The 26561-nt window shown below is 40.5% G+C and overlaps 1 protein-coding gene across 6 annotated transcripts in view; it reads left to right on the top strand.

Moving 5' to 3' along the window:
* The window catches only part of RESF1 (retroelement silencing factor 1), a 36120-nt gene extending 22336 nt beyond the window's left edge, over positions 1 to 13784 (top strand). For 4 of the 6 annotated variants that reach the window (XM_070410473.1, XM_070410474.1, XM_070410472.1 and 1 more), the window contains 4 exons: positions 792 to 5784; positions 6858 to 6941; positions 7066 to 9872; positions 13096 to 13183. In XM_070410473.1, coding sequence (XP_070266574.1) covers positions 849 to 5784; positions 6858 to 6941; positions 7066 to 9452 — 7407 coding nt within the window. In that variant the 5' untranslated portion in view covers positions 792 to 848 and the 3' untranslated portion in view covers positions 9453 to 9872; positions 13096 to 13183. Of the gene's footprint in view, positions 1 to 791; positions 5785 to 6857; positions 6942 to 7065; positions 9873 to 13095 lie in introns of all 6 variants that reach the window. The other 2 variants (XM_070410475.1, XM_070410476.1) reach the window with 2 other exon arrangements.
* Positions 13785 to 26561: the final 12777 nt, after the last annotated feature.

Here is a 26561-nt window from a genome sequence, read left to right as displayed (position 1 = left end):
TAGAGTACTGGTTAAATGGTGGTGCAACCATAAAGTAGAATCTTACCTAGACAATGAGGTAGATATGTTAGTGAAATGATAAGATAGCCTAGGTGTACAGTAATGAAAATCAGGCAAATTGTGGACAGTTTGGTAGGATTCCGTTTGTTTAAATAATGAGTCTTCATTTATATATTAGTTTTTTATTTTTTTAAATATATTTTTATTGATTTTTCTAGAGAGGGGAAGGGAGAAAAAGGGGGGAGAGAGAGAGAGAGAAACATCAAGGGGTTGCCTCCCATCTGCACCCCTCATTAAATAAGTTGTGAAGATTCCACAAGAATCAAACCTGCAACCTGAGTATGACTCAGGCACACCAGCAATTGCTGTGTATTAGTGTTTTTTTAGTGTATCAAAATTTTCTGAAAGAGGAGGTGTTACAGCTGATATTCCCTTATGGTGTATAGAAAGTAGTGATAGATAGTAACATTTTTTGTCATTTTAAAATAGTGAATATGAATACTTAGAATAAAGAGATACTTAATAAAAATAAAATCAGAAAGTAATCGCCACTTAAATGTAGGATGAACTGTTAAATATCATAGAAATATTATTGACATTTGCCATGTTTATTGTTGCATCCTCCTTTTCTATTTCTCTTTCGGAAATTAAAATGAGGATTTGTGTAAACTGAATTTTCAGGAATTACGATAGATATAGTCAGCATTGGTGTTCAGGTAAACTAATTTTAAAAGATGTTCTGTTCAGTCAAACAGCTTATTAATAAGCGCCTTTATTTTTTTTTTTTACAGATTCCTGACATTCAAAAAACCTGATTTTTAATACACTTCTACTATAATCAATCAACAATGGATTGGAATGCTAAACTGAATAGTGTCACCTTACAACCAATGTATCCTAAAAAACAGTCATCTTTTTTGGAACCGAGTATAATAAACACACCATCTCAAGTTCCTTTAAACCCTCCTGGAAGTAACCATCCTGCATGTATGTTTCGGAGTAACTCAAATCCAGTTTCACAGTCACCTCTCAACATCAGAAATACAACTTCCAATCAAATCTCTGCTTCTGATATACATAGTAGGACAATTTTTGCCTCACAAGTTTCATTGGAAAGAAAAACTTATGCAAATGTAAAAGGACCCAATCAACTAAATAACAGTTTGCAAATGTCTCCAGGAGTTGCACAAAATGTGTGGACAAACTCAGCAGTGAGGAATTCAATGTTTTCTCATACGGGGGGATCTGTTTCTCAACAAACTGGTTTTAGAACTAATCCACCAAATGTAAATGCACTACAGAATCAATTTATAACATCAGAAGTCTATTCTATGCAAGGACAGATGGTCCCTTCTAATTCTGTAAGAGTTCCTGTAACTTATCAAGGAAACCAGAGACTTACCTCATCTTTATCAGAGCGACAGGCTGACTGTGCACAACAGTATACATCCAATGGAATGACTTATGCAGATTACAGACCACGTCCAGAGCAATACAGTTATCCACCACAAAGCTTTTTGCAAAGTCCTACTCTTCAGAAACAAAATACTATGCAACTTACATCAGTACAAGTTAAAAATAGTCATCATTCAAATTCTGCACTGACATTACAGTCAAAGCAGACTGCATCTTTACCGTCCTATCAAATTGCAGTTATTCAGAATGAAAAAAGACTTCTTCCTCCTTATGACTGTAGGTACGCAAGCCAAACTTTGCAAAATACGCAGCATGTTATTACTCACTCTTCAGAAGTTCCTCAGAGTCAAGAAGTTCATACTTCTGAAATGAGGAAAGACTTTTGCAGGGGCTTTCAACAGCAAAACCTCAATGAAAATGTCAGTATAACTGGAAATTTTTGTAACATGAAAGTAAATACTAATACCAATCAGGCTTTTAGTGAGCCTATTAGATCTGTTGACGATGTTCAGATTCTTCCTCAAAATAATCAAGAAGAAAGAGTAGATTTTTCTAATCCGACTCCAAGTCAAATACTGGACACAAATATTGCAAAAGAGAAGTTAGTGAAGGATATTAAACAATTAGTAGAAATGAGAAAGAAATTTTCTGAACTGGCAAGGAAAATTAAAATTAATAAAAAGGTTTTAATGTTAGCAGGTTGTATTAAGGCTAATAGTGAAACACCTCAAAATTCTGAACTATCTCTGAAACAAACTGGCAAAACCCAGTTTGGACCACATGTAACCCCAGCCACTCCAGAGACTGCAGTGGATAAATCACCAAAAGCAGTGGAAATAGCTGAAGAAACAAATAGAATGCACAGTACTATGAATTCTAGTCAAGAGACCAATTGCAGGAATTCTAACCAGGTTAATTCGATTTTACTAAATTCTGTGTGTTCGGGAAAGGGGCCAGTGCCAGACCAGTTACATAATTTAAAAGATACCACTTCTTTCAAGATGCCAACTATGGAGAATACCCAGTTTTCATCAGGAAATATAGTCAATGTTGAAGAAAATGTGCAAACCAATTCTGAAACAATTTTAGTTCCTCAGTCTATGGCCTCTGAGCCATACACTTCAAAATATCTAAATGAAAATAGGCTACTTATCAGTCTCCTTGCACATGGAGATGAAATTGAGAAAAGGTTAATGAAAGATGGTTGTGAAACTATTAAGGATTCTAATCCACACAGTTTTGAAATGAAAGCTAATACCCAAATCACTAATAACCAACTGAACTTGAAAACCATGGAAACTCCAAGCTCTTGTAATATAAATGCCAATGTATCAGAAAATTCTTCTTACCTGGACCATAAATTCCCTAAAACTGGAGTACCTCTGAATGCTGACAGTCATTTGGAATTGCTAGCAACATGTCTTAATCTGTGGAAAAAAAACCCTTCTGAACCTATAGAAAAAAAACCATGTAATGAGTTAACAACACAGAGAACAGCAGTTGGAATCTCAAAAGCTGGGGAAATCTGTGATAAAACTCAAGTTTCACTTGTGGGAAATTCTCAGAATAAGATGGAAAATTGTTCACAAGTAACAACTCTGCCAATGGTAGTACAAAGTTATGAATCTCCAGGTGCAACTACTATTAAGGGAACAGAACTTCAGATTGCTGTGGTGTCACCCTTAATTTCAGATATCAAAACATTGCCTGTCAAAGGAATAACACCTGATTCTTTACCTGAAACAGGCTATCCGGTTATTAAAGAAGGCAGTGTTTGTAGTTTACAGAATCAATTGGCAGAAAACAGAAGAGTGACTGCTGTATTGAAAGTGAACGAACCAGTTACAAGTACAACAAATAAGGTTTTGCCACTAATTCAGAAGGAAAAGCGAAATACGTCAACTAATGGTAATTCAGAAAATGCACCTAATACCAATCAAGGAAATCCAATAGAATCTGAACCAAATATTCACTGTCCTGTGAGTGATCAGCAAGCCTCATCTAACTCCAGGGACAATGATACTGTGAATAGTGAGTTGTTGCAGATTGACAATATATGTTCTCTGGTTGAAGGTGATACATCTTATAATTATCAAATAGCAAAGATATTCAACTCACCTCCTATTGAACAAATTGAATCACAGAAATCATTACCTAATCTCCAAGTGATTAGTACTAAAAAACAAAAAGAACAATTAGACAATATCACTGAAAAGATAGAGCTTGGTTTACAAAAAGATAATTTTTTACATTATACAGATGTTTTACATAAAATACCTGATCAATCAAAGTCACCACAACCTCTAGAGTCATTTTTGAAGAATGTTGATTCAAGTAGTGAAAATCCAGAGGAGAGCAATTTGAAGCATTATAGTAAAAAAGTAAGCACAGCTAAAGATATGTGTTCATCAGCTGCTCTTCATCAGGGCAGTAACCCCCAGGAAACTGATGTGTCCTGCAATCACACTGCCCAGGACCCTGCAGTAAATGAGGTTCTTGATAACACATCCATTTTCTTCCCACACAATCAGCTTTCAGAACTCTCAAAAGAATTTCCCTATGGTATTGAACCTGTGACTACACATGAAGATTCTCCAGCAAAACAAATAACAGACAAAAACTCAAAAGATGAGTCTTGTGATAAAACCAGCTGTGACTGCAAAGATGCAACTGACCACATAAAAATTACAATATTAAACCCAGAGCAAATGAAAGAATTATTTCCCGAACAGAAGGATCAACCTTGTGAGTTAGACAAATTTACAAAATCAGAGAAAGAAAACCCTGTCACAAAAAAAGGAATCCACTGTGACTCACCAGTACATACAGATGGAGAAAGTTCCAATTTTGTTACGGATTCAGAGAAAGACGATGTCCGTTGCTGTGCATTGGGTTGGCTCTCTAATGTTTATGAAGGAGTTCCCCAGTGCAAGTGTAAGTCCATCAATAACTTGACTTCAAAGGTCAAAAATGGGAAAGATCGGTGTTCTCTGGAGACCAACAGTTGTAAGCAAGGAGAGAGTACTTCTGATAAAGATTGTTCCACAGTATTTAATAGTTCTCCAAATAACAATCCAAAGATTGCGCAGACTTTTCCGATTGGGAAAAACCCTTTTTCTGAAACAGAACAAGGCAGGACTATGAAAGATCTATCAGAACCAAAATGCAGCTCACTAAGAACAGAACAAGAATTATCTGCTCCATCTTTTTCTAAAGGGGATAAACTAGATTCCTTAAAATGTCACAAAAAGAAAAGAAAACTGAAATTTCATGAGATGACTTTTCATTCTAGTGCTAAAAGAAAGTTTTCTCAAGAGAGCTTGCAGAGAACGATCATAGCACAGAATTCAAGTCCACCTAAAGCAAAGCCAGGTTTTTGGACAAATAAAAATAAAGACTTGCATATAAAAAATGGTTCTTTTGTACAGAAATTATTGCCAGAAAAGATAAAATTGGAAACAGGTGATCGTCAGCAAAAAGTTTCAACAAAAAGGAAGTTAGGTGAAGAGAGCATACTTAATTCAGAGGTAAAGAAGAAGAAGTATTTTAAACAAGAGCAAAATAAAAATGGAGATGGTACTTTGAAAACGTGTACTCCTTTGTCAAAACCTGATGAAAGAGCCAAAGTTAAAGAAAAGACAGTATCTAATGTTAAATCACTAGGCTCTACGTCTAAGGATAATTTGCCTAAAGTTGTTATAACACTAGAGCAGTACTTGCAAAGGCAGAAGCATAAAGAAGCAATGGGTGTCAAAGCATCAAAATTAAACTGTGAGAAAAGTATACCATGTGATTCTCAATCCATGAAGTCCAGTAAACTTTCTATGCAAGTAGGGAGTTCTGGGAAATCAAATGAGAGACACAGTAGCAGTGTGCAGACTTCTGAAGAATCATTAAGTATTTGTTCAAGCCATGACAGTAACACAAAAATTCACCATTCTCATGTGTCTAAATCATACCTTTTGGGGAATGCTAAAGAAACAGTTGGTGGAAAGCAACCTGATAAAATGCTCATTGATAAAACCAAATTAGATAAAAATTTAAACAACATAAACAATGGAGGTGAACGCAACCACTTGTCTCCCCAAGCAAAGGAGCAAAGGAAACAATATCTGAACAGAGTTGCATTTAAATGTATTGAACGAGAGGGCATTTGTCTCACAAAACTTGAGAGTTTGCCGAAAAATATTGAGAAGAGAGTGGAAAATAAACCCAACACCACTTTACCTAAGAAAAATACCACAGAAAAACAAAGCATGCTGGACTTTAAATTATGTCCAGATGGACTGATTAATAAGAAGATAAACTCCACTGAAGAACAGAAGGATCTGCAACCTTGTCCTAGGAAGGAGCAAGCCCCTGTGCAAGGTCCAGTATGATAGTCCTCTGAATTTGAAATTTTGATTTAAACATTAGGAGATATGTAATCATTATTTGTGATAGCTTTTACCATCTTTGAAACAGTGGTAACATCCATTTTACTCATATGAGATGCGTATGAAGCAAGAATGTCATCAAACACAGGGTGGTAAATAGGTCTTTTGTCATGACTGTTGGTTAACAGTTATGGAATTTTCAACATAGAGGAAGAAAGAAAATAGATGTCTAATTGTGGTAGAGTGGAAACAGTAGTTGTGGATATTATGTAAAAAGTATTGTGCTGAAAAATTCAGATTGAAAAACTGAAGGATATGAATGGAAATGTTTCTCTTCTGCTTTTCAGACAAGTATCTGTTAAGTTGCATAAAGTTATAGCTGAAATAGGCACATTTTCTTAGAGGGTCAGAGAGATGTATTATTTTAAAAGTACGGGTAATTTCACTTCCTGCTTTTAACCAAGTGCATAGAATTTGAGGGATGGAAGTAATGCTAATATTGAAAGTGGGTGGAGGCAATGTGAATTACGTTTGTCATGTGCCCTTTAATAACTTGAAATGTGATGGATTTTCAACCGAAGTGAAAGTAATTGCATAGTGCAGGTGAACTTTTGAAGTAAATTTTTTTCCAAATTTGAGAAATTAGGCACTTTGAATATGAGAAAGAATTTTCCTGGTGCCACCCCCTCCCTTCTTTTCTAATTTCTTACCTGAGGATATTTTCCATTGATTTCTACAGAGATTTGAAGGGAGGGGTAAAGATGGAGAGAGAAAAGTCTATGTGAGAGAGACACATTGATTGGTTGCCTCCCACACATGTCCTGACTGTGGGTGGGGTTTTGAGCCTGCAACCAAAGTATGTCCTCTTGACTGGACTCGAACCAGAACCCTTCAGTTTATGGCCAATGCTCTATCCCTGGAGCCAAACCAGGTAGAGCTCTTGAGCCGTTTTAGAATGATATGAATATAATAATACTTTTTAGGCTTAATCTAAATTTTCTTCATTGTAGTACTAAAATTGGTGGATAACAATATTTGGATATCTCAAAATGAATATTTAAATAGTTACAGGAATAAAAAGTTCCAAAGAAGACTGGATAAAAGGTGCACCTGAGGAGAAAAGGATTCCAGAAGCCAACCAAGAAATAGGTAAAATCATAAACTATTTAATGTTTTTTATTTCTCTGTTAGTGTGACATATATAAGCTGGATTACATTTATGGTACTATTGTGAAGTTTTATTTTTATTCATATTCATTTAAAAACGATTCAGGAGTCTGTAATTCAGAGCCATTGTTGGTGCGGTTCCGGCGCCTCCACTCCAACCCCCGTGGGTCTCTTCTGTATGGAACAGATGGCATTGTCCTAGACAAAGCAGCTGGTACAAAGCGGGGACCTGATGAGCTCTCCTCTGCCTGCATAACTACAGTACCTATCTCAGCTTCTGCAGCAAATGGAAATGACAGGAAGAAGTTGAAAGGTGATAGCACCAAGTTGAAAGATGATAGCAAGAAGTTGAAAGGTGACAGCAAGAAGTTGAATGGTGACAATAAGTTGAAATGTGATAGCAAGAAGTTGAAAGGTGACAGCAGTAAGTTGAATGGTGACAATAAGTTGAAAACTGACAGGAGGAAGTTGGAGTTGAAAGGTGATAGGGAGAAGTTGAAGTTGAAAGGTGACAGCAGGAAGTCACATGGTGACAAGTTGAAAATTGACAGTGAGAAGTTGAAACGTGATAGCAAGAAGTTGAAAGGTGATGGCAGTAAGTTGAACGGTGACAGCAAGAAAATGAAAGGCAACAGTAAGAATTCCAAAGATGACAATAGAAATTCAGGTGTTCCCTCCAGAGTGATCTGCATCGAGAAGCTCCCTGGGGATGTCGCTGAGGATGAGGTCATTTTTCTGGGACTGCCGTTTGGGAAGGTCACCAACTTCCTGATGATGAAATGGAAAAACCAGGCATTCATTGAGATGAACACAGAGGAGGCTGCCATCACCATGGTGAACTACTATACCTCCATGAAACTCATGCTTCGAGGCCAGCCCATCTACATCCAGTTCTCCCACCACAAGGAACTCAATACCAGCAGCTCACACAACCAGGCGCAGGTCCAGTCAGCCTTGCAGGCTCTGAACTCAGTAAAGTCCAGGAACTTGGCTCTGGCTGCCTCGGCTGGTGCTGTGGGTGTAGGCACTATAGAAGCAGGTCCTGTTGTTGCTATGAATGCGGCCACTGTGGATGTTGGCGCTGTGGATGCTGTGGATGTGGGGGTGAGCCCTGTGAGCTCAGTAGCTGTGAGCACAGGCTCTGTGGACACGGGTGCTGTATGCTCAGGCACTGATGATGCAGGCCCTGTGGACGCAGCTGCTGTGGATGCAGGTACGGTGATGACTGGCCAGAGCCCAGTGCTCAGGATTATCTTAGAGAACCTCTTCCACCCATTCCCCCTGGACATGCTTCACCAGATCTTTTCCCATTTTGGCAAAGTTTTGAAAATCATCACTTTCACCCAGAACAACATGTTCCAGGCATTGCTGCAGTATGCTGAACCATTGAGCGCCGTGCTCGCAAAGGTGTTTCTGGACAGTTGGAACATCTTTGGTTGCACAGTTCGCATCAGCTTTTCCACCTCTTCCATCCTCAACTTGAAGTACAACAGCAGCAAGAGCCGAGTCTACACCTATCCTGACCTGCCCTGGCATGACAGCGAGTCCTTACAGGACCAGGCCATGGCCTCGGCCTTCGGTGCTGCTCTGGTAATGTCAGCCCCTGTGAAATCAGGAGCTGGTTTTCCTTCCACCCTTGATATTCCTCAAGCTGCAGGCCTCTGTGATCCCAATGAGCTCCAGCCTCTGCCCCCTGTGGCCATTCCGTTGGTGTCAGGGGCAGCAACAGCAGAAGCAGGCCAGATTGCCATTGCAGACCCTGCACCTGTGGCCAAACATTCGGTGTCAGGGGCATCAATAGCAGAAGCAGAAGAAGCAGGCCAGATTGCCATCCCAGGCCCAGCAGGGGCTGGAAATTGTGTCCTGCTGGTCAGGAACCTCAACCCTGAGAGAATCACAATCCAAAACCTCTTCATTATTTTCGGTGTGTATGGCGATGTCCAGCGGGCGAAGATTTTCTTTAAAAATAAGACGCGAGCTCTGGTGCAGATGGCTGATGGGATCCAGGCCCAGCTGGCCATGAGCCACCTCAACAGGCATAAGCTGCATGGAAAGCCTATGCTCATCACGGTAACCCCATACAAAAATGTGCATCTGCTTCATGAGGGCCAGGCAGACCTGGGCCTCACCAAAGACTACAGCAACTCACCCCTGCACCGCTTCAGGAATGCATGCTCCAAGAAGTTCCAGAATGTTTTCCCACCCTCAGAGAACCTGTACCTCTCCCACATACCACCCTTCACATCCACACAAAACCTCAAGGCCCTCTTCTCCAGGCGCGGCAGAATTGTTAAAAAATTCAAGTTCTTCAAGAAGCACAGGAGCATGGCACTGATCACAATGGGTTCAGTGGAAGAGGCAATCCAGGCCCTAATCGACCTGCACTATTATGAATTGGGAGAAAACCACCACCTGTGGGTGACCTTTGCCAAAATACCTGGTGACAACTTTCATCCTTCCAGAAAACAGCCACTTTCAAAGCAGCTGAAGTGACCTTAAAATACCAGAGATTTTTTTTTTAAGACAAATCAGTTTACCTGTTTTTTAATATAATTCACATTTCTCATTTTGTGGAGATGCGGTGCCATCCTCAGGTTTACAGTGACATGTGGAAAGGATACCTGCTCCTCCCTGGTGCCCCCTTGCCTGTTGCTTTTGCAGCCTATGCCGTGAGCATTCCCAAACCTCCAATTGGCCTTTTTGTGCCTTAACATACACTGCTCTTGCTGGGCTTTCTTGGTGGTTTTAATGCTCATGGGTTTGGGGACTGCCTCCCTCACGGATCATGTACCTGACATAGCAAGAGGCTGCCAACTACAGGATGTGCCCACATTTCAATCTTCGTTTTTATCAAGTGTGTCATTCTCCCCACCCCTGGCTTAAGATATCCCTCCTGTGATGAGACACCTGAAGGTGTGTGTCCCTGGTGCGTCTTTAGCTTGTAGCTTTGTTTTATCATAAATCTCTTAATTGTGCTTTGATGCAGTTGCAGACATTTGCTTCCTAGCAATATTTCCAGTTGACCAAATATTCTAGTCTTCATTTATATGTAAAAGAAATGAGGAATAATTTTCTATATAACAAGATGATAAAAATGGTATGTGTGTAAATCTATTTTCTCCTTATATGACCTTTTGTACTGTACTTTTAATTTTATTCCTTGGAGTTAAGTTGCAGGGCAGAATCTAGTTTCCAGGGTGGACACAGTGGGGACCACTGAGAAGCCTGGGTTCTTTCTAGAAATCCCCAGACTTGAGTCTTCTGGATGTAGATGCCTTACACCTAACCTGTCCTCTGGGAGGACCAGGGTTCTTTGAACTTGCATGGTTTCTTTTTTCATGCAAATTTTGGACCAAAGTTTTCTGGGATTTTTTTTGCCTGCCTCTTGAGCTGTTTCCTTTACCTTGTGCAGTTCTACGTTCACAGGTCCTAGGGCAGCCGTGGGCAAACTACGGCCCACTGGCCGGATCTGGCCCATTTGAAATGAATAAAACTAAAAAAAAAAAAAAAAAGACTGTACCCTTTTATGTAATGATGTTTACTTTGAATTTATATTAGTTCACACAAAACACTCCATCCATGCTTTTGCTCCGGCCCTCCAGTCCAGTTTAAAAACCCATTGTGGCCCTTGAGTCAAAAAGTTTGCCCACCCCTGTCCTAGGGTCTTCACTCTGCACAGACCAGACTTCATGCTGGCTGGACTGGCCCATCTTTTTAGTGCCTGGAACCCTGAACTTTCATGTATGGGTGGGGACAAGGGTATAAATACAAGTTTTTATACAAATTGTAAGACATGAGGTGCAGCGTGTATTTTTTATAGTGCTACAAATAAGTATTTTTATACCAGCTATTTACAGGCTCAGGATTGTTAATGTGGAGGGAAAATGGCACATTCCACTGCCTGCCTGACAATTTGTAATGTGGAAAGAACTGAATTAAAGTGATTTTATAACAACTTTGTCTTTCCCCCAGGCTTTCTGTTCATGTTGAAGGCAGTTTGGCCAGTATGTACTGGACTTTGAATAAATTCTGTATCCTGAAAAAATAAAAACAAAAGATTCAGTGTTTGTGTTTATCAGTAGTAGGAGGATATGAGGAGAGAAGCAGTGATCCATTTCCTAAGTGTGGAATTGAGTTATTTTCATAATGAGACTGATGCTGATTTTTATATCTGGGGAGGTATTTGGGCTGAGGACCAACCATAAATACCAGAGGTTTTTTTTTTTTTTTTTTTTTTTTTAATATATTTTATTGATTTTTTACAGAGAGGAAGGGAGAGAGATAGAGAGTTAGAAACATCGATGAGCGAGAAACATCGATCAGCTGCCTCCTGCACATCTCCTACTGGGGATGTGCCCGCAACCCAGGTACATGCCCTTGACCGGAATCGAACCTGGGACCATTCAGTCCGCAGACCGACGCTCTTATCCACTGAGCCAAACTGGTTTCGGCTATATCAGAGCTTTTAACATTCAGTTTAATTGGTGGGATGAATCTAGTTGGTTTTTAGGGTTTTGCATTGAGAAGTAGAAGCTTGGGTTCTGGAGTTTTATTTTGGTTTTGATTTATTGAGTGTCAAGGCAGTAGTTTAGTCACTTGAAAACAAAAACAATTTCACCAGAAGCAACAAGAAAGGAAAGCACATTTTCAGAAAAGAATGACAAGTTGAAAAAAAGGCTGAAAGCACAAATACTTACAGAAATTGAGTCATACACATTGAATGTGCAATTAGGAAAAAGTTGAATCAAAGGAGAAGTGAACTCTTATTAATCAGCATTGGAAAACAACCAGAAAAGAGGACCCGAGATTAAAATTTTTTTGAAATTGAAACACCAAAAGCCAAAAATAACAGTGATAGAAATGAACATGTAAATGAAAGCAAGAAAGGTCCATAGAAACAGGAGACATAGGTATCACTCCAAAGAGAACGTGAGAGCCATACTGATATCTGAATATGAAAATATTCAGAAGATGGATGCACGGGTTGTCTAACAATCTTCAGGCAAAAGACAAGTAACGGATAAAAACAACCACCAACAGGATGAGCAGTCAACAGTGAGACACCAATACCTAGAATTATGATGGAAAAAAAACATGAAAAACATAAGCCAGGGAAGAAGCACAATGAGATTTGCAGTTGTACAAGTGAATGGTTGGAAGACATGCTCTCCTAATTTCTCCATCATATGTGGAGAGGGAACTAGTGATCTATTTTAACGATGAGTTGAGTCCCAGTCACACAAGTTTTAGACCTCTGTTCATTCTGATGAGACTCCATGAGAGAAGAGAGATGAACTGAACATTGTGAACATATGTGAAGTGAGATAAGGAATGCTACGACTCCCAAAGAACTATAAAATAACCTTTTTAGATGATTATATACCTAATTTTGGTATCAACTTTCTTGTGTGGTTGAAGCAACCTATAAAACTTTCAGTCCAGGGTATTGTAGAAAAGGAAGTAACTTACTCGAATGGAAAGCAGCATAGAGACACCCTAAGGCAGCAGAAATTCTGTCCCCATGTGAAGAATGAGGGTGGAGAAGAATTAAGAAGAGGATAGATTATTTGACCCACCCAGGTTTAGAGAATGTAAAACCTACCTCATGTGGAAAGGTATGGCTGGATCTGGGATGAAAAGTATTGGAATTTTGCAGCTGGGGAACCATTAGTGAAATAGAGGCACATCAAGAAGTACACATGAAAAGCTGGGCCCAGGATTTAAAGGAATAGTGAGGCTAATACAGCACTGAAACTGTTTAATGAGTTAAAGTACAGGCATGTTATGGAATGCCTAAGCCAGAATTTTAAAACTGGAATTGGCTGGTGTTTGTGCTGATCAAATAGCAGTGAAGAAGATCACGCAGTTGTGTTCAAATGTCAAATTAGGTTTTTGTTGGGCAAGGGAAAAAGCGGAACAGTCTTACCTTAGGAGTGATGATGAGAGTAGAAAACAACCCAAAGGACAGGCAAGAAAGAAGTTCTGTGTGTAATTTGTTTAATTTGAGAAAAGCCATTGTTCATCAAACTTTTAACTCGTCCTAATTTTTTATACCAGAGAAGATTGTGTTTCTCTGTTTTGCTCACTAACATTAAGAGACTAATAAAGTAAATAAATGAAATTTCTGTTTCCGTAGATGACAATGTCTTGGCTAATTCAAGAAACACCAACAGAACCTTCAGTGCAGATGGACTTGAGACACTAAAAAACCCAGTAAAGGATTCAAAAGCAATATTTCAAATCTACAAGAACTTGTATCTGGAGAAGAGAAGCAAAAGCCTTGGTAGCAGTCCTTTAAAAGAATTCTGAGAATTTAATTCTTATGATTTTGTAACTGGCATGCAAGAATTCTTTCATTTTTTGTTCAGAGTATTTTGTTGGAAATATACATAATTTCTGTGATAAAATGCCTCAGTCAGAGTTAGTTACGATTTAGGTTATCTATGTCATTGAGGGCCTTATTTGTGGGTAACAGACAAAAGTAAATGCTATTTTCAGGGAAACCATAAAGCATGGAATTACAAAAGTATTGAGCCAAGTATACCATTATTTTAAAAGGAGTTCTTTTACAAATCTTATTTTGAAATGCTAATTTACCTTTTGTAAGGCAAAATATTCTTCAGTTAAGGACTTGGTGATTTTAGGTGAGACTTTAAATATATTTTTGTTTCTAAAACTTACTGGCAGAACTTAGTTTTCAAATGTGCTCTCTGTGAATGTCAAAGTATATCCTAAGTATTTTATACCTAATTGTTAACTTTTTTGTCAGAAGTCTTGTTTTATACTTAATAAACTGACACATTTTTGGATAATATTGAAACATTACTTTTTATACTTGAAATAAACTTTTAAAAAAACATTTGAAATCAAAATGGATTGATTTGTGTTTGATTTTCTATCTTCAGTAGAGGACACACTTTAGGAAGGTGTTTAATTTTTAATTAAAGTAACAGTTCTTATTAATGTAAATTTCATATTTATTTATTAAAGACTTTTATTGACTTCTGAGAGGAAGGGTGAGGGGAGAGATGGAAACATCAACGATGAGAGAAAATCACTGATCGGCTGACTCCTGCACGCTCCCAACTGGGGACCAAGCCCGCAACCTGGCCATGTGTCCTTGACTGGAATCGAACCTGCTACCTTTCAGTCCACAAGCTGCCTCCATCCACTAAGCCAAACCGGCTAGGGCAGTGGTCTGCAAAATACTAGTCAACAGAGCCAAATATCAACAGTACAACAATTGAAATTTCTTTTTTTAAAATATATTTTATTGATTTTTTACAGATAGGAAGGGAGAGTTAGAAACATCGATTCCGCTGCCTCTTGCATGCCCCCTACTGGGGATGTGCCCACAACCCAGGGACATGCCCTTGACCGGAATAGAACCTGGGACCTTTCAGTCCGCAGGCCGACGCTCTATCCACTGAGCCAAACCGGTTTCGGCTGAAATTTCTTTTGAGAGCCAAGTTTTTTAAACTGTATAGGTAGGTACATTGTTATTAACTTAATTAGGGTACTTCTAAGGCTTAGGAAGAGCCACACTCAAGGGGCCACAGAGCTGCATGTGGCTCGTGAGTTGCAGTTTGCCGACCACGGGGCAAGGGCAATTATAATACTGAAGATCCATCCATGTTACAAAGTGCAATATTTAATCTATATGATTGAGTAGTCCATCATGTATATATCAGGTATACGGGTAATGCGGATTTTGTAGTTAAACACAATTTCAAGAGAAACTTCAAAAGTGCTTTATTTAATGTCCATCACTAGCTACATATTTCCCCCATCTTTCAGGTAATTTGTAGATAAATACCAAAAATTTTAATAGACTTTTCTTGTTTTTGTGGCAAACCATTCAGAGACCCAAATTTTCCACTTCAAATGTTTTGAAGTGCTGCTCTGAAAGTGCATGTGCCATCCATCAGAACAAGTGGTAATCTGAAGGAGCAAGATCTGGTGATTACCGCGGATGGGTTAATAATTCCCAGGCAAGATCTTTTTTTAAAAAAATACCTTATTGATTTCCTACAGAGAAGAAGGGAGAGGGATAGAGAGCCAGAAACATTGATGAGAGGTCGATCAGCTGCCTCCTGCCCACCCCCCATTGGGGATGTGCCCGGAACCAAGGTACATGCCCTTGACCGGAATCAAACCTGTCCGAAGGCCAGTGCTCTATCTACTGAGCCAAACCAGTTCGGCGAGGCAAGATCTTTTAACATGTCTTTAACTGGTTTTGAAGTGTGTGATGGTGTGCTGTCATGAAGCAAAATGACTTTGCTGTGTCTTCTGGCACATTCTGGTCATTTCACGATCAAAGCCTGGTTCAAATTGATTATTTGTTGTTGATAGCGATCAGTATTAACAGTTTCACCTGGTTTTAGAAGCTCATAATAGACCACACCTTCCTGATCCCACCAAACACAGAGCATTGTCTTCTTTCCGAAGGGATTTGGCCTTGCAGTTGATGATCGTTGACCTGGGTTTTGTGCATTTGGGATTCTCAAAATAAATGCACTTTTTCATTGCCAGTTGCAATTCAATGCAAAAAAGACTTTTGTGCTGTTGAAGCAACATTTTACTGATGACTTTTAGGGTTTTCCATTTGTCTTACGTTCAGTTGATGTGGTATTCATTTTCCTTCCTTTAATGTCTTTCCCATTGCTTGCAAGTGATCAGATATTTTTGGCTGAGCAACGTTTAATCTTTTTGCAAGTTGTTTTTGAGTTTGACACGAATCTTCATCCTTATAATGCTTGTAATTGTTGGTCTTCAAACTTTTTTGTCTGATCTGGATGTTTTTGTCTTTAACATCGAAATCATCACTTTTAAAGCGTTTAAACCAGCGTTCATAAGTATCTTGAGATGGAGCATGTTCACCATAAGCTTCTCGAAGTATATAACTTTTAACAGCACTTTTCAAAATGAAGTAATGTATTAAAACTTCCCGTAAATGCTCTTGTTGAGGGGGGGGGGGCACTTAATTTGACATTTTTAAGCATAAAAATATCTAGGATAACACCTTCAGAAAATTTGACGTGAAGTTTTGAAGCTTGCTGTCAATACAACAAAATAGCATACATATCAAATGGCATATATGTCAACACTAATGGCCTGGTGTATGAAATTCTTGCGGGGGGTGTCCCTCAGCTCAGCCTGCACCCTCCAATCTGGGACCCTTTGGGGGATGTCCGACTGCTGGTTAAACTGGCATCACTCTGGCAATCTGGGACCGCTGGCTCCTTATCGTTCACCTGCCTGCCTGAAAACCCCCAACTTCTCCCCTTCTGGTCTAATAACCCTTAAGTGCCCCCCCTGCTGGCCTGCTTACCCCCAGCTGCCCCCCCTTTGCTGGCCTGATCACCCCTAATTGTCCACCCTGCTGGCATGATCATCCCCACTGCCCCCCTATCTCTACCAGCTTACACCCAACTCTACCCCCCCGCCGTCCTGTAACTCCCACTGTTCCCCCCTCCCTCGCCAGCCTGCTTGCCCCAACTGCTCCACCACACTGCTCTCCGCCCCCCCCCTCCCCCCCCGCCCACTGGCCTCAGCACCCCTAACCTGCCCCTGCCTCTGCCTCAGCCTCGCCACTATGGCTTTGTCTAGAAGGTCTCCCGATCTAATTAGCACATTACCCTTTTATTAGTATAGGTATGTGTAACTCCATCTATTGAAAGAAGTCGGCATTATTAACTGATATACCTGGTGTGTGTGTGTGTGTGTGTGTGTGTGTGTGTGTGTTTTCTGCCCATTCTATACCATTTTGATTACTAGAGCTTTGTAGTATAGTATTATTATTATTGGTTAATCCTCACCTGAGGATATTTTTCAATTGATTTTTAAATAATATATTTTTATTAATTTCATAGAGGAAGGGAGTGGGAGAGAGAGAAACATCGATGAGAGACAATCATTGATTGGCTTTCTCCTGCACACCCTCTACTGGGGATCAAGCCCAGAACCCTGGGCATGTGCCCTTGACCTGAATCAAACCTGGGACCCTTTGGTCCACAGGCCAGTGCTTTATCCACTGAGCCAAACTAGCTAGGGCTCAATTGATTTTTTTTTAAAAGTACATTTTTTGTTGATTTTTACAGAGAGAGGAAGGGAGAGAAGGTTAGAGAGATAGAAACATCGATAAGAGAGTAACATCATTGATTGGCTGTCTTCTTCATGCATCTCCAGTTGGGATTGAGCCAGCAACCTGAGCAAGTTGGCCTGTCGGGAATTGATCCCGTGCCTGCCTGCTTCTAGGGTTGATGTTCAACTTCGGAGCCACGCCAGCTAGGCTTCAATTGATTTTAGAGAGAGTAGAAAAACAGGTGAGAGATAGAGAAACATCGATGTGAGAGAAACACGTAGATTGGTTGCCTCCTGCACGCACCATGACGGCCGGGGATCAAGCTTACAACCCAGTAGGTGTCCTTGATAGGAATCAAATCCAGGAACCTTCAGTCAGCCGGCTGATACTCTATCCACTAGGAACCTTCAGTCAGCCGGCTGATACTCTATCCACTTAGCCAAACCAGCTAGGGCATGTAGTAGTACATAGTTTTAGATTGAAGTCTGGGTGTGGGATACCTAGGCCTTTTTTCTCAGGATTGCACTGGTTATTCAGGGAATTTTGTGGTTCCATACAAATTGGAGGATTTTTTTTGTTCGATTTCTGTGAGAACTGTCATTGGGATATTGGTAGAGATTATATTGAATTTGTAGGTTGCTATAGTTAATACAGATATTTTAATAATACTTATTCTTCTAATCCATGAGCATAGAATATCTTTTTTTTGTGTGTGTGGGTCTTCAGCTTCTTTCACAATACCTTGCAGTTTTTGGTGTATAGGGTTTTTATTGTTTTTAAATATATTTTATTGATTTTATGAGAGGAATAGAGTTAGAAATATTGGTGAGAGAGACGTCTTATCAGCTGCCTCCTGCACACTCCCTACTGGGTATGTGCCTGCAACCAAGGTACATGCCCTTAACCGGAATTGAACCTGGGACCCTTCACTCCACAGGCTGATTGATGCTCTATCCACTGAGCCAAACCAGTTAGGGCCAGTGTATAGGTTCTTTACTTCCTTTTTAATAATTGAATTTATTAGGGCTACATTGGTTAATAAAATTATATAGGTTCCAAGTGTAAAATTCTATAATACATCATCTTTAAATTGTTTTGTGTGTTTACCATCCTATGTGTAAACACCTTCCATCACCATTTATCCTGAATACAGTGGGGCCTTGACTTACGAGTTTAATTCGTTCTGTGACGGAGCTCGTAACTTAAATTACTCATATGTCAAATCATTAAAGTGAACGAGTGAGACACATGATGCTGGGCTGATATTGTGGCGTTCACTGTGACGTTCGCTGCGCCAACTAGTGGAGCTGGCTCGTAACCTAAATTTCAGCTCAAAACTCAAAGCAAAAAATCGGCTGAGAGACGGCTCATATCTCGAAAAACTCGTTAGTTGGGGCACTCGTAAGTCAAGGCCCCACTGTATACCCTATTCTACCTGTTCCCACCCCCATTTCCCTCAGGTAATCACCATATTGTTTTTTGTGTCTATTATGTTTTTAAAAAAATATTTTTATTGATTTCAAAAACAAAGGGACAGAGAGATAGAAACATCAAGGAAGGATAAGAGAAACATGGACCAGCTGCTTCCTGCATGCCCCCTCCTGGGCTCCAAGAGCAGAACCCAGGCATGTGCCCAACACCAGCCTGGTGGTTTTTTGTTGTCTTTTTGCTTGGTTCCTTCACCTATTTTACCTAGCCCTCCAAATCCACCCCCTTGTTTTCATGACAACTGTCAGTCTGTTCTCTATATCTCTGAGTCTGTTTCTATTTTGTTTGTATACGTTGTTAGATTCTAGATATAAGTGTAGGTTCTTTACTTCCTTTTTAATAATTGAATTTATTAGGGCTACATTGGTTAATAAAATTATATAGGTTCCAAGTGTAAAATTCTATAATACATCATCTTTAAATTGTTTTGTGTGTTTACCATCATATGGTATTTGTATTTTTCTGACTGGCTTATTTCACTTGGGTTAACTTCTAGGTCCATCCATGCGGTTGCAAAAGGCCAGATTTCCTTCTTTTTTTACCGCAGAGTAGTATTGTATTGTGCAAATGTGCCACGACTTTTTTTTTTTTTTTTTACACTTACATTGATTTTTTAGAGCAGGGGTTCTCAAACTACGGCCCACGGGCCACATGCAAATACAAATATTGTATTTGTTCCCTTTTTGTTTTTTTACTTCAAAATAAGATATGTGCACTGTGCATAGGAATTTGTTCATAGTTTTTTTTAAAACTATAGTCTGGCCCTCCAACGGTCTGAGGGACAGTGAACTGGCCTCCTGATTAAAAAGTTTGAGGACCCCTGTTTTAGGGAGAGGCGAGGGAGAGAGAAAGAGAAACATTGATGCGAAAAAAAGAACATGATTCCTCTGCCTTCTCTACACCTCCTACCAGGAATTGAACCATTTTGGCACAATGAATGTCACCCAACCCACTGATCCACACGAGTCAAGCCACCACAGCCTTTTCATCCACTCATCTACTGTTGGGCACTTGGGCTACTTCCCAATGTTGGCAATTGTAATTAGTGCTGCAGTGAAATTTTTGAGAAAAGTTCATGCTGTTTTCCACCATTGCTGCACCATCTACATTCCCTCCAACAGGTGCAAGGATTCCCTTTTCTCTACATCCTCGCCAACACTGGTGATTTGTGGATTCATTGATGATAGCCATTCTGTCAGGTGAGGTGATATCTCATTGTGGTTTTAATTTGCATTTCTCTGATTATTTTTTTTAAATATATTTTTATTGATTTTTTACAGAGAGGAAGGGAGAGGGATAGAGAGTTAGAAACATTGATGATAGAGAAACATTGATTAGCTGTCTTTTGCACACCCCCTACTGGGGGTGTGCCCGCAACTAAGGTACATGCCCTTTCTGGAATCGAACCTGGTACCCTTCAGTCCCCAGGCCGACGCTCTATCCACTGAGCCAAACCGATCAGGGCAGCATTTCTCTGATTATTAGTAACATTGAGCATCTTTTCATATATCAATTGGCCATCGGGTATGTGCTCTTTGGAAAAGTATCTATTCAGCTTTTTTGCCTACTTTTTAATTGGATTGTTTTTGTTAGTGTTGAGTTGTATGAGATTTTTGTAAATTTTGGATATTGCCCTGGCCAGGTAACTCTTGGTTAGAATATCATCTGAATATTCCAACATTACTGGTTTGATCTTCAGTCAAAGCAAATCAAATCCATGTTTCTCCCTTACACTTTCTCTAAAATCAATACATTAAAAAATTTTTTTTGGCTATTAACCCGTTATCAGCTGTATCAGTGGCAAATATGTTCTCTCATTCAGTGGTTGTTGCTTCATTTTGTGATGGTTTCCTGTCCTGTGCCCCTTTAGTCTTTTGTTAAGCTTACTCCTAGGTATTGTATTGTGTTGGTTGCAATTGGAAATGATCTTTTCATTTATCTTTAGGTTATTTTGTTCTTAGTATAATAGAAATGCAACAGAATTTTGTATATTCATCCTGTATCTTTAAACATTACTGTATTTGTTTATTTTAGGTATTTGATGGAGTCTTTAGGATTATTTTATATATAAAATCAGGTCATCTGCAAATTGCAGCAATTTTACTTTTTCTTTGCAATTCGGATGCCAATTTATTTATGCCTAATTGTTCTGGCTAGGACTTTCATACTCTGTTGAATGTTAGCAGCTAGAGTACACATCCTATTCTTAGAAGCAAAGTTTTCAATTTCTTACTGTTGAATATGATGTTAGTTGAAAGTTTGTCATATATGGCCTTTACTATGTAAAGATACCTTTATACCCAGTTTATTGAGAGTTTTTCCCCCCATATATCTTGTATTTTGTCAATGCTTTTTGTTCATCTATTTAGATGATTTTATTTTTTCTCTCTCTCTCTTTTTTTTAATGCATTGTATAGTATTGATTTTTGGATACTGAACCATCCTTACATTCCTTGATTTATTTTGGTGTATGATCATTTTATTGTAATGTTGTATTTGATTTGGTACTATTTTGTTGAGGATTTTTACATCTATATTTATTAGAGATACTGGCCTATAGTTTTTTTTGTGATATACTTTCTTGGTTGATATCAAGGTAATGTTGGCCCTATAAAATGAGTTGGAAACTATTCCTTCTTCATTTTTCTTGAAGTATATGAAAAGGCTAGGTATTATATCTTTGATTGTTAGCTAGAATTTACCAGTGAAGCCATTTGGCCCTGGACTTTTGTTTTTTGGGGGAGATTTTTTATTATTGCTTCTATTTCCCAACTAGTGATTGGTTAACTTGGGTTTTCCTTTTCTGTATGCTTCTAAGATTTATCCATGTCTTCTAGGTTTTCAAATTTAGGTTGCATATAGCCTTTCATCGTATTCTTATATACTCTCTGTTTTTGTGGTGCTCATTGTAACTTTCATTTCTTATTCATTTGAGTTTCCTCTTTTTTCCTTAGTGTGTCTGGGTAGAAGTTTGTAAAATATGTTTTTTTTTTTTTTTGTGTGTGTGTGTGTGTGTGTTTTTAAGGATTCATCTCTTCATTTCAGTAATTTTTTAAATCCTCACCCAAGGATACCAGTATTTTTCCATTGATTTTTTTTTTTTTAAAGAGCAGTTGAAAGGGAGGGAGGGGCTGGGGGGCGGGGGAGAGTGAGAGAGAGAGAGAGAGACATCAATGTGGGAGAGACACATCAATGTGAGAGAGACACATCTCTTGGTTGCCTGGGCCAAGGATTGAGCTTGTAACCGCGGTACATGACCTTGACCAGGAATTGAACCCAAGACCCTTCAGTCTGTGGGCTGACAATCTAACCACTGAGCCAAACTGGGCTAGGGCTCATTAATTTTTTTCTATTGTCTTTTCTGTTTATTTCTACTAATTTTTATAGTTTACTTCCGACTTTTGGCTTTGTTTTTTTTCTGTTTCTTTACAATGTAATGTTAGGTTGCTCATTTGAGATTTTTCTCAATTTCTTCATATAGTTCTGTATTACTATGTAGGCCATAGTATTATATTTCTGCACCTTAAACTATTTGGTATGTTGTATTTTTGTGTCTCTTTTTAAATTTTCAAAAATATATTTTTTTATTGAATTCAGAGAGGAGGGAAGAGGGAGAAAGAGAGAGAAACATCAATGATCAGGATCATTGATTGACTGCCTCTTGCCTGCCTCCCCTACTGGGGGTCAAGCCTTCACCCAGGCATGTGCCCCTGACTGGAATTGAACCTGAGACCCTTCAGTCTGCTGGCCCATGATGCTCTATCCACTGAGCCAAACCAGCAAGGACTTGTCTCTTTTTTTAAAATTCTCATCTGAGGATATGTTTATTGATTTTTAGAGAGAGTAAGGGAGTGAGAGAAACACTGATGTGAGAAAGAAACACAGATTGGCTGCCTCTCGTTTGGATTGTATCCACAACCTACAACTGAGGCGTGGTCCCAACTGCGAATCCAACCCAGGACCTTTCCTTGTATGGAACAGCGCTCCACACTGGCCAAGGTGTATTTTTCTTTCGCTTTTGTTTCTTCAGTAACATGTTGTTTAGTCTCTACATATTTGGGGTTCTTCTGCTTTCTTTTTGGAGTCCATTTTTAGTTTCATACAGTTGTGGGTGGATAATATGTGTGGTATGATTTGAAACACTTAAAATTTATTGAGACTTGTTTTGTGTCCCAGCAAATGGTCTTTCCTTGAGACTATTTATATGTGCACATGAAAATAATGGGTCTTCTGTCCTCTTCGGATGGAAAGTTCTCTAAAGATCAAATAAATACACGTGGTCTAATGTGTCTTTTAAAGTTAAAACTTTCCTGTTGACTTTCTGTCTGGATGACCAATCTCTCCTGTAAGTTGGGTATTAATTTCCTCTACTATTGTGTAATTGTTATTATTGTAACAATTTGTCTCTTGTCTCTTACCATTTTTTGTTGTTGTTGTTAATCCTCAACTGAGGATATTTTTCCATTGATTTTTAGAGAGTGGGAGAGAGAAGGAAAGACAGAGAGAAACATCAATGGAGAGGAAACATCCATTGGCTGCCTCCTGCAGGAGCCTTGACCAGGGCCTGGGCCAGGGAGGAGCCTGCAACTGAATCCCCAGGGCCCTTTGGTGTGCAGGCCGACACTCTATGCACTGAGCCAAACCAGCTAGGGCTCTTTTACCTTTTTAAAAAAATCTTGTCATCTGTTCTGTGTGATACAAGTTTCTCTACACCACTTTTCTCTGGATGCTAATTGCTTGAGGCATCGTTTTCTACCCTTTTACTTTGAGCCTGTCTTTGTCTTTTGAGCTGAAATGGGTCTTCTGAAGGGAAATATAGTTGAATGTTGTTTGCATGCTTGGCTCACCAAGAAGTCATGGAAAGGGGTGCCTGAGGTATGGGTTCAAGTGTTAAGCCCGAGATAAGCTGCTGCTGCTCATTGCTCTCTGGTTGCAGGTCTCATGGGCCTCCTTAGAGTTTAGAAGATGTACACATTTTGGAGAAGAAGACTGGGAAAGGAAAGGTGTGAGTGTGCTTCCAGGATGGAGAGCACACTGTCATTATGGTTTGACAGTTTTAATATAATGTATCTTAGAGAAAATGTTTTTCTATTGAGTTACTAACTTAGTGTTCTGGTAGGTTGTATTTGAATGTACAGCTTTTACAGGTTTGGGAAGTTCTGATCAATTGTTAGCTCCCTCTCTACTGGTGTACCCATTATCTTTATACTAGAGGCCTGGTGCACAAAAATTTGTGCACTCGTGGGGGGTGGGGTCTCAGCCCATCCTATGCCCTCTTGCAGTCTGGGACCCCTCAGGAGATAATGACCTGCTGGCTTAGGCCTGCTCCCGAGTGGCAGAGGACAGGCCCAATCCCTAGGTGCAGCCCCTGGTCGGGCTCAGAGCAGGGCCGATTGGGGAGTTGGGGTGCCGCCCCCTGTCATGCACAGAGTAGGGCCAATCAGGGGGTTGAGTATCTCCCCCCTGTCACTCACAGAGTAGGGCCGATAGGGGAGTTGGGGCACTGCCCCCTGTCACTCACAGAGCAGGGCCCATCAGGGGGGTTGGGGCTCCATACCCTGTCACTCACAGAGCAGGGCCCATCAGGGGGTTGAGGAGCTCCCCCCTGTCATGCACAGAGCAGGGCCGATCAGGGGGTTGAGGAGCTCCCCCCTGTCACTCACAGAGTAGGGCCGATAGGGGGGTTGGGGTGCCACCACTGTCACACTCAGGGCAGGGCCGATGGGGAGGTTATGGCTCTACCCCGTCACACACAGAGCAGGGCCGGTGGGGGGGGGGGGGGGGAGAACGGGACGGGTGCGCCGCCCTCTATCACCCACAGGGGGTTGGGGAGCTGAACCCTGTCACACACAGAGCAGGGCCGATCAGGGGGTTAGGGCGCTGCACCCTGTCACACACAGAGCCACAGGGCGATCAGGGGGTTGGGGAGCTCCCCCCTATCAGGCACAGAGCAGGGCTGATCAGGGGGTTGGGGCGCCTTCCCTTGTCAGGAACAGAGCAGGGCGGATAGGGAGGTTGTGGCCCCGCCCCCTTTCACACACAGAGCTGCAGGGCGATCAGGGGGTTTGGGCGCTGCCCCCTGTCACGCTGATCCCGGTGCCGGGAGGCATATTACCCTTTTACTATATAGAATAGAGGCCTGGTGCATGGGTGGGGGCCAGCTGGTTTGCCCTGAAGGGTGTCCTGGATTAGGGTGGGGATCCCCAGTGAGGTGCCTGGCCATTCTGGGTGAGGGGCTGAGGGCCGTTTTCAGGCTGGCGGGTGACTGAAGCTCCCAACTGCTCCTTTTTTTCTTTTTCTTTTTTATTCCTGGCCAGCTTTAGCTCTGAGGCCTCGGCTACTGAAAGCCTGTTTCTGGCCTTTTGTTTACCTTCTGTATTTGATACAATGTTACGGTCCGGCTGGCTGAAGCCCGGCTGACTAAAGCACGTTTCTGGGGTTTTGTTTAGCTTCTATATTTGCAACATAGTTGCTTAGAGTTGCAGCTGAGAGGCCGGCAAGGCAGGCGGGGAACGTTGGAATCCGCCATCACTGGAGCAAGCAAGCCTCCCTGTTCGCTTCAAGCTGCCTGGCTGCCGGCCGCCATCTTGGCTGGCAGTTAATTTGCATATTGCTCTGATTAGCCAATGGGAAGGGTAGTGGCCATATGGCTAATTACCATGTTTCTCTTTTATTAGATAGGATTGCTTTCTTTTGGGGCCAGATTGTTCTGATAGAGTTTTCTTTCTTCCTCCCCTACCACCTCCTTTCTTCTTTTACTTCTTGAGAGTAAGGGAGAGAAACACCAATTTATTTTGTTTATTTTTTTTAATATATTTTATTGATTTTTTTACAGAGAGGAAGGGAGAGAGAGAGAGTTAGAAACATCAATGAGAGAGAAACATCGATCAGCTGCCTCCTGCACACCTCCTACTGGGGATGTGCCCACAACCAAGGTTTCAGTCCGCAGACTGACGCTCTATCCACTGAGCCAAACCAGTTAGGGCGAAACACCAACTTATTTTTTCACTTATCTATGCTTTCACTTGTTGCCTCTTGTATATACCTTGGCCAGGAATCAAACCCACATCTTTGGCATTATAGGTACAATGCTCTAACTAACTGAGCTACTAGGTCAGGGTTCTTGTAGAGTTCTTTAAATTTTTTTTTTAACTCTTGCTTCTGGAGAAACCAAGATGGCGGCATAGGTTAACGCCGGAGTTTGCTGCCTCGAACAACCACTTCAAAAATACAACTAAAAGACGGAACGGACATCATCCAGAACCACAGGAAGGCTGGCTGAGTGGAAGTTCTACAACTAGGAGGAACCGAGAATCAGAGGAGGCGCAGTGCTGAAGAAAAATACTAAGGTGCGGAGTGCGCGCGGCGTGGGCTGGTGGCTGAGGGCACGGTTGAGCAAAACACACCCAAACTATACTGCAATTGGAGAAAAAAATTAAAAGACAGGAGGAGAGCCTAAGGGAGCTTTGGGACAACATGAAACGAAACAACATACGAATAATAGGGGTGCCAGAACAACAGTAAGATGAACATGGATTAGAAAACCTATTCGAAGAAATAATATCAGAAAACTTCCCTGAGGTGGGGAAGAAAAAAGTCACACAAGCCCAGAGAGTCCCAAACAAGGTGAACCCGAAAAGACCCACACCAAGACACATCATAATTACCATGGCAAATGTTCAGGACAAAGAGAGAATATTACAGGCTGCAAGAGAGAGACGGAAAGTTACATACAAGGGATCTCCCACTAGATTATCAAATGATTTCTCAACAGAAACACATCAGGCCAGAAAAGAATGGATGGAAATTTACGAAGTGATGCAAAGCAAAGGACTAAATCCAAGAATACTCTATCTAGCAAGGCTATCATTCATAATTGAAGGGGAAATAAGAAGCTTCACAGGCAAAAAAAGGCTAAGGGAGTTTATCACCACCAAGCCAGCTATGCAAGAAATGCTAAAGGGACTGGTGTAAAAAGAAGAAATAAAAAGCTCAGAAAGAAAACAGCCACACACACACAAAAAGAAATG

This window comes from Myotis yumanensis, unplaced genomic scaffold, assembly GCF_028538775.1.
Source record: "Myotis yumanensis isolate MYYU_CA2020_CCGP unplaced genomic scaffold, mMyoYum1.0.hap1 SCAF_3, whole genome shotgun sequence".
NCBI classification, from domain to species: Eukaryota; Metazoa; Chordata; class Mammalia; order Chiroptera; family Vespertilionidae; genus Myotis; species Myotis yumanensis.
This window is presented reverse-complemented; position numbering and strand designations above follow the sequence as displayed.